Consider the following 9,056-nt stretch of genomic DNA (forward strand, 5'->3'; position numbering starts at 1 on the left):
GCGCGATCGACCTAGTTCCAGATGCCCAGTTGCCAAGAGGTAGGATCTACCCGCTCTCGCTTCCAGAGAATCAGGCAATGGAAGATTACATAAGGGAGGCTCTGAGTCAGGGGTACATACGTCACTCAAAATCACCAGCCGCCTCAAGCTTCTTCTTTGTGGCCAAGAAGGACGGAGGGCTGCGTCCATGCATCGACTACAGGGTCCTAAATAACGGTACAGTAAAATACCGATATCCCCTTCCTCTGGTACCAGCCGCTTTGGAACAGCTCCGAGAAGCTAAAGTCTTCACTAAATTGGACCTCCGCAGCGCGTATAATCTGATAAGAATACGTGAGGGGGACCAATGGAAGACAGCATTCGTGACCCCTACTGGCCACTATGAATATGAGGTCATGCCTTACGGTCTGGTCAACGCCCCCTCCGTATTCCAAAACTTCATTCATGAAGTCCTCCGGGAGTTTCTTCACCACTGTGTAATAGTGTACATAGATGACATCCTCATTTACTCCCGGAGTGAGGCCGAACATCGCCAACACGTTGCGGAGGTCCTACACACATTGAGAGAACATCACCTCTACCTCAAAGCGGAGAAATGCTCATTCCACCAGAAGTCGATTCATTTCTTGGGATACATCATTGACCAAACCGGTATACGTATGGATGGGAAGAAAATTGAGGCTGTTCTATCCTGGTCAGAACCCACTTCCATTAAGGAGCTCCAGAGGTTTCTTGGGTTTGCTAACTTTTATAGACGGTTTATCAAGGACTACAGCAGGATTACATCACCTCTCACTAATCTCCTCAAGGGTAAACCCAAAGGACTGGAGTGGACCAAAGAAGCAGCCGCAGCCTTCCGCCTTCTTAAGAAGGAGTTCACAAGGGCCCCACTCCTGACTCATCCTGACCCAAATCTTCCTTTCGTGGTGGAAGTGGACGCATCCACCACCGGCGTCGGGGCAGTATTATCTCAACATCATGATACACCGCCCCGACTGCATCCCTGTGCCTATTTCTCTCGGAAGTTGAGCCCGGCGGAGCAGAATTACAGCATAGGAGACAGGGAGCTTCTAGCAATCAAGCTAGCCTTGGAGGAGTGGCGTCACTGGTTGGAGGGAGCCAAACATCCGTTCCAGGTGATCACAGATCACAAAAACCTCCAATACATCAAAGAGGCCAAGAGACTATGTCCACGTCAAGCCAGATGGTCACTTTTCTTCTCACGTTTTGATTTCTCCATTTCCTATCGTCCAGGACCCAAGAATCTAAGAGCAGACGCTCTCTCTCGTTTACACGAGCATCACGATCATGAAGAACTCCCAACGAAGATTCTTCCCGAACACATCTCCATTTGTCCGATCACCTGGAACGCTCCTCCAGTCGTTGCCACTCCGGAAGCCCCTGCTCCGCCGGGATGCCCTCCTCATCGGCAGTTCATACCACCTGAACACCGGGTAGATCTGATCCACTCCTTACATACCTCGCTAGGCACTGGACATCCAGGGATCAACAATACTCTCTCGCTAGTATCCCAACGATTCTGGTGGCCAAACATGGCAAGGGATGTGAGGCAATATGTTCAGGGCTGTAAGGACTGTGCCCAATCCAAGAGCCCACGTCATCTACCCGCTGGAAAGCTCCATCCCTTGCCGATTCCGAACCGTCCCTGGTCACACCTAGGAGTGGACTTTATCACTGACCTCCCTTCGTCAGAAGGTAATACCTGTATTCTAGTCATAGTAGATAGATTCTCAAAGTTTGTCAAACTAATCCCTCTGAAAGGTCTTCCCACAGCCTTTGAAACTGCCGACAATATCTTTAATCAAGTCTTCAGGTCATTTGGTATTCCAGAAGATATTGTGTCGGACAGAGGTCCACAGTTCATCTCACGTCTATGGAAAGCCTTCTTCAAGCTCCTAGGTGTGGCCGTCAGCCTCTCTTCTGGATATCATCCCCAAACCAACGGGCAGACAGAGAGGAAGATTCAGGAGGTGGGACGGTTCCTGAGGACCTTCTGCAGTGGTCACCAGAACTCCTGGAGCCAGTATTTGGGCTGGGCAGAATATGCCCAAAATTCACTGCGGCAACCCTCCACCGGACTCACGCCATTCCAGTGCGTCCTGGGCTTCCAACCACCGCTCTTTCCCTGGGATGGCGAACCATCTGATGTCCCCGCAGTGGATCACTGGTTCCGGGAGAGCGAGAGAGTCTGGGACGAGGCTCATCAACATCTGCAGAGGGCAGTCCGTCGAAGCAAGGTAACCGCCGATAGGAGAAGGTCTGAAGAACCCAGATACACACCCGGACAAAAGGTGTGGCTATCCACCCGGGACATACGCATGCGACTGCCCTCTCGCAAGTTAAGTCCCCGATTTGTTGGTCCCTTCACCATCGTGGAACAGGTTAACCCCGTCACCTACAAACTACAATTACCCTCTCACTACCGTATTCACCCTACATTCCACGTATCACTCCTGAAACCCTATCACGATCCTGTTCTTCCCTCCACAGAGCCTGACCACGAAGAGGAACCCCCTCCTCCACTGCTCCTAGAAGAAGGAGCCGTCTACGCAGTGAAGGAGATCTTGCGTTCCCGACGTCGTGGTGGCCAGTTGGAGTACCTGGTGGACTGGGAAGGGTACGGCCCCGAAGAAAGGACATGGGTTCCCAGAGCTGATATTCTCGATCCTAGTCTCATGGTGGAGTTTCATGAGAGCCACCCTGAGTTCCCAGCGCCTAGAGGCAGAGGGAGACCACCACGGCGTCGGAGGTGTCGGCCCTCAGGAGCGGGCCCTGGGGAGGGGGGTACTGTCATGGATTGGTCAGGCTCTCACGACCCCCACTCACGAAGATCACCATCACCTGACTTCTAATGAGCACACAGCTGCATCACATTCACGAGCACCAGATAAAAGCACAGCACTCCAGTCGCTCATTGTCCGGGCTCGTCTCGACGAAAGCGGACAACTGAGCGACCACCCAGCGTAGTCATCCTCAGCTAAAACAAACGATTTACTTACCTGTTCTCTTTGTATTCCTCCTAGTCTTCCTGGTCCTCCCGAATCGTCCTGTCTTCCAGTCCTTCCAAGTCTGTGTCATCCTCTGTCAGCTGTATCTGGTGTGTGCTGTCCATCCTCGTGTATTCCTGTTACCCAGCCACGGAGGAAAAGACCCCAACATCATTCCTGATCCTCCTGGCTATCCTTCATGTGCTCCTTGTTGTCATTTAATAAACACCCTAACGTTTCCTTACCTCTGTCTCCTGTCCGCTTCATAACAGAATGCTACAACCAAATTTCCCCTTGGAATATTGCGAATATTACTTTATTTAGTATTCTATCCCATTTTTCTTCAATATTTCACAGCTCTAATGCTGGGTTCACACCAAAACAAATTAAGTACAATATTCACTCAATAGTAAATTACTTACAAAGTCAATGCAAAAGCACAAATAAAGGCAAATTGTTGAATTATGAATGACACGAAATGCATGACTGAATGATGTGGAATAATTCACCTCAATCACATCTACCTCACAAGTTCAAATAATCCATTAACTCAAGCGGAAAATTCACAAGAGGGGAAAAAACATCCCATGAGTAATCAAGAGCAAGTGATGCAGTGCTTCACGTTTGGTGTGAACCCACCATTATAGATGCGAACATCTGCCACGACTTTTTCAGCTCACAAAATCAGTGGATCGCTACATCAACAACTTCCAAGTGGTGGACAACCTGAGCGACAGGGGATCCCTCATAATTCACCTGTTCAAGGTAACCTAAGAAACATGCTTTTATTTACATACCTGTTTTATATTATATAAATGAATGCTTAAATATATGTCTTTGTGTGATGTCCCGCACAGGTGTCCAACAAAGAGGCAGATATAATCTCATTCAGACTAAATCAGAAATTTAAAGTGGGGCTCCTTCAGCCTTCAACTGTCACAGTTTACCAGTACTACAACAAAGGTTTGTACCTTAATATGCTTTATAAGTGGTACTGCTTAGTGCTTAATTTATAAATGGATAATTTCCGAAATAAAACCAGGAAATAAAAGTTATCGTGACCGACGTCCGCCACACAATTTCAGTGTTCCCGAACATGACGTTACTGAGCGGTAATTACGAAAAAAGCATCACATTTCTGAACGGTCTTTAATTTTTTTTGTTCAATATAACGTTATGGGTTAACCATGAAAAAGCCAACAAACATGTAGCTACAAACGTAAATCGTATAAAACATCACTATTCAGTTTACTAACACCACTGACATTCAGTTCACTTCACTATTATGTGCCAAGTGAAAATGACTCACTGTGTGACTTGAGATCACTTTGGTTCTGTCTCCCGCTATCCTGATCCAGCGGAGCAGTTTCATCTTCTGAAGATCTCTTTTGATCAGGTTCATTATCAGATTTACTCGTGGTTTACAAAAATAATACATGCTTGACTGCCTCTGGCATTTTGAAAATACAAATGTTATTTATGTAGGCCCCTATGCCGTTATTTATTTTCGCTGATCACTGCGCATGAAACTATAATCACCAACCAATTAGTTATTGTAAACTTAAGAAAGCTGATTGGTCAAAAGTGACTACCTTTAGGTGTGTGCGTACACACAATTCACAAAGGTTTGCTTGCTGTTTTTCACTCGGATTCATTCACATTCTCTCTCTCTGATACACGCATGCAGAAATTCACCGCGCAAAAGTTAATGCCGGATCAGTTAAAATAAATACCAGGATGCAAAACATGAATATTTGACATTTCCCAGAATAGGATCCGGCAAGATCCTGCTCAAATTAAGCACTGGAACTGCTAATATAAACCCTAAAGTATTAAGCTGGATGTTCCTGCTTGCAGAGACATTTATGATTCTATTATTCTACTACACTGGCAATGTTTTTCTTTCTATTGGTTAAGTCTTGGCTGAAATATCTTGTTTGTTTTTTTTTGCATTTATTAATTTTTATGCTAACTAAAGGCTTGACTGTGATTTTTATTTAATTTGTTTCAGATAAAAGCTGTAGCAGGTTCTATTCTCCTCCTGAAGACAAACAGCAGCTGGATCAGATCTGTGAAGGCGACGTGTGCCGCTGCTCACAGGGTCTGTCACTTTGTGTTTTCAGTTTAGCGTCTCACTTTTATCCAGAAACATTATAAATCTTTTCTTCGTAGGTGACTGTTGTGTACTGAAGGACGACTCTGCGTCTTTTGGTAAAGAGCAGAGGAACGCTGCTGTATGTAACGGATTGCATCATGGTAAATATTTATTTTGGTTAAATTTCTGTTGTTTATTATTCTTGTCAATGAACCACTTTTCTTTAGCCTACAGAGTCAAACTGATCAGCATCAGCCAGAGTCACTATTACCAGTATGAGATGGAGATTGTGCAGGTTATTAAAGAAGGTACGTCTGTTTAACCCTTTATGAAGAATTAATTACTACTTATTTATTTGTTATTCTTAACAATATATTGCACAATGGGAAATGTAGATTCACCTGTCTTATAGTAATACCAGTAAATTGCCATAAAACAACTTTACCAGTAACTTAAAACTTCTCATTCTGAAAAATTGCCGAAAAGATTTCTCAGGTATTTTTAAAAAGGGTCTGTTCACACATGATCTATTAATGCCAATTTACCTGAGATTTTCTAGAAAAGTCTGTATATGTGAAAGATGGATAATGATATGCTGTTTTTGAGTCACATAACATTGAAATGTCCCTCTAAAAATCATTTTCCCACTGTCACCCTCTCACATTTTTATTTACAAATCAGTTACAATTGTCTTACACAGTTTTACTGTTAATTTTCCATTTTGCACATGTGAAATTTTTGCTATTTTTTTTATTCGTGTTTATTATGATAGCAGTTATTAATCTAACTGATAATTTTCACATGTGTATTGTGGTATAGTATAACAAAAAAAATTCTCGAAAGTATCAGCCTTATTTTATGGAGCATTTATTAGAAAGACGTTAGAGTTAGTTCTTTCTTGTGATGCACTGGCGAGCAAAGCTATAATAATCAGAATCAGAATCTTTATTGTCATTGTACATATACAATGAACTTTACGTTTGCCCTTCCCTTTAGTGCAGTCCTAATTGTCTAAAACAACAACAATAACATGACGAGATAATAAAAATAATTACAATACAAAGTTAGAGTACGTATAAAGCATTTTCTAGCAGCTTTCAAGTTAAAAAGTGAGTAAAATATTGTCCAGAAACGCGCACAGTTTAATGTCCGTTCATTATTGCAACAGCACTGGGATATGTACTATTTTTTAGCGTTTGTTTTGGCTTTTATGGTCCTGTAATGCCTCCCTGATGGTAACGGTTGAAATGGAAAACAGTTGATTATGTGCTGGATGGGAGAAGTCCTTCAGGATGCTGCGTGCTTTGCTGTAGCACCGGGTTTTGAACTACTACTCCAAGGAGGGAAGAGAGCAGCTGATGATCTTATGCACTGTGTTAATAACCCTTTGGAGAGCAGCATACCACACTGGGATGCAGTACAACAGCACACTGCATCCCAGTGTGTGTGTGTGCGTGTGCGTGTATATATATACATATATATATATGTGTGTGTGTGTGTGCGTGTGCGTGTGCGTGTGTGTGTGTGTGTGTATTTCAATTTTATTAATTTTAAATTGAATTGAAAATCATATTTTAAATGAACAGTTTTGTTTTGGTACTGCATTTCCTGATGTACAGTGTATCCGGAAAGTATTCATAGCGCACACCTGTCTTTGGGAATTTTTGCCCATTCCTCTTTGCAGTACCCCTCAAGCTCTACTAGATTGGATGGGAAGCGACGGTGTACAGCTGTTTTCAGGTCTATCTAGAGATGTTCAATAGGCTTTAGGTCTGGGCTCTGGCTGGGCCACTCAAGGATATTCACCAAGTTGTTGTGAAGCCATTCCATTGATATTATGGCGGTGTGCTTTGGGTCATTGTCCTGCTAAAAGATGAACCGTCGCCCGTCAAGAGGTCAAGAGCACTCTGCAACTGGTTTTTATTCAGGATGTCTCTGTACATTGCTGTATTCATCTTTCCCTCTATTCTGATTAGATGCCTTTTGGCAAATTCCTGGCAGGGAGTGGCTTCCGTCTGGCCACTATTTATTGTACTAAAACCTTCATGATTATAACTTGCATAGATACAAGGTTAAATTTGTTTTTCTCATTTAATAGGCGCCCTGCTCATGTGTCTATATTGTGTATTTGTAGGGACGGAGGAAGGTCTGAATGAGAAGGAGAGGAGGATGTTCCTCTCTCATGCGAGCTGCAGGACCAGGCTTAATTTGAAAGAGGGTCAGGAGTATCTGGTCATTGGGCCGATCACTGATACTTGGAATGCAGGGAGCACGGTGTCCAACAAGTGAGTGAAGTAATACCACTGGTAACATATACAGTTGAAGTCAATAATTCCTCCTGTGAATTTTTTTTTGTTTTTCAAATATTTTCAAATTGATGTTTAACAGAGCAAGGAATCTTTCACAGTATTTCCGATAATATTTTTTCTTCTGGAGAAATTCTTATTTGTTTTATTTCGGCTAGAATAAAAGCAGGTTTAAATATTTAAAAAACTATGGTATGGTCAGTATTATTAGCCCCCTTAAGAAATATTATTAGCCCCTATGTTTAGAAATGTGTTGAAAAAAATCTGACTTCAACTATATATCTATTAGGGTTCATATTTGATCATTTGTTTATGTCTGCTCTCTCAGGTATGTGTATACCCTTGGGAAAGAAACGTGGGTTGAGCGCTGGCCAGATGAGTCTGAATGTGGATCAACACTGCCAAAGAAATGTGACGAGCTGAAGAGCTTCGCAAAGAAACTGATTGAAGACGGCTGTCAGGCTTGAGACTTACTTTATCTTGTGTTATTTTGAATCTTAAAGTCCACGTGAAATGGAAGTTGCTGAGACGTTTATTATTAGACGTTGATGTACTTACAACTAAAACAGAATATTGAGTAGGGGGCGGGGCTTTCTTTTTGCGCATCATTCCCTCATAGCAAACTAACGGTAAGAGAGGCTATTAATATAAGCAAACGGTCAGTTTGGTTGAAGATTACCAAAACTTTTTTCCAGTGGATTAACTTGCACTGATTAGTTATTGGCCTTAAGAATAACAATGTGAGCTTGCAAAATAAACACTGTAAATTTTGAATTCGCACAGACTTTAATATAGTTCTTTCTTTAAAAATATATATTTTTCTGTGCTAAAATACAACCTCAGAACAGTTCTTAACCTAGTGATGGACAGTACATCCACCATTTTTCCACGAGTTACACTAGAGACAAGGTGCTGCTAGTGCGGGTTTTCACTGTGGAAAAAACCGTCTTCGGAAATGCAGTTTGTAAATGGTTTTGAGAAAAGAAAGATCTAGTTTTCTTGCTGTTCCTTTCTTTCTGCAGTTTGGGTTATAAAATAAAATGAGTTGTCTATTTGTCTACACAGCTCTATTTGTTTGCATTTTGTTTTCGCAATCAGACTCAAGTTTTTTTATTGTGCTAAAATTATTTGTTATCGTCTTCCACACAAAAAGAGTTATTGGTATCAGGTCATCAAAGTGCATTTCTAGTTTAGTCTGTACCAGAATGCCTGGCAAGAACCAACTATCACTATTTATATTACTAAAACAAGCTATTTTTAGTGTATTTAATTAGCTTTTTGTTAGCAAGCTAAAAGTTTAGCATAATGCTAACTGCCTATAAATGTATTTTAGATTATTAATGTATTATTAATGTATTCTTTATATCTTAATGTAAAATGTAGCCATAACTTAATTGAATTAAAATAAGAGAATGAACTAGTAAGACATAACCATGATTTAACAAACAAAAAAACACACTAAGTGGTCACAAGAGTAGTTCACCCAAAAAAATGAAAAGTCTATCATCATTTATTCACCATTGACTTGTCCCAAACCTTTGCTACTTTGGATGAAGATATTTAGAAAAATGCCAAAAACCTGTAATCATTATTGACTTCTAAAGTATTTTTCCCCTACTTTGGAAGTCTATAGCTACCAGTTTCCAA

General features: G+C 41.8%; 1 protein-coding gene across 2 annotated transcripts in view; it reads left to right on the plus strand.

Annotated features, from left to right (window-relative positions):
• The window catches only part of c3b.2 (complement component c3b, tandem duplicate 2), a 50,721-nt gene extending 42,252 nt beyond the window's left edge, over nt 1-8,469 (plus strand). Inside the window, exons 36-42 of one of the 2 annotated variants that reach the window (XM_056447582.1) lie at nt 3,684-3,773; nt 3,866-3,971; nt 5,020-5,109; nt 5,181-5,264; nt 5,331-5,411; nt 7,238-7,388; nt 7,738-8,469. In XM_056447582.1, the coding sequence (XP_056303557.1) occupies nt 3,684-3,773; nt 3,866-3,971; nt 5,020-5,109; nt 5,181-5,264; nt 5,331-5,411; nt 7,238-7,388; nt 7,738-7,876 (741 nt within the window). In that variant the 3' untranslated portion in view covers nt 7,877-8,469. Of the gene's footprint in view, nt 1-3,683; nt 3,774-3,865; nt 3,972-5,019; nt 5,110-5,180; nt 5,412-7,237; nt 7,389-7,737 lie in introns of both variants that reach the window. The other variant, XM_056447581.1, reaches the window with a different exon arrangement.
• Nucleotides 8,470-9,056: the final 587 nt, after the last annotated feature.

Source organism: Danio aesculapii, chromosome 22 (assembly GCF_903798145.1).
Source record: "Danio aesculapii chromosome 22, fDanAes4.1, whole genome shotgun sequence".
NCBI classification, from domain to species: domain Eukaryota; kingdom Metazoa; phylum Chordata; class Actinopteri; order Cypriniformes; family Danionidae; genus Danio; species Danio aesculapii.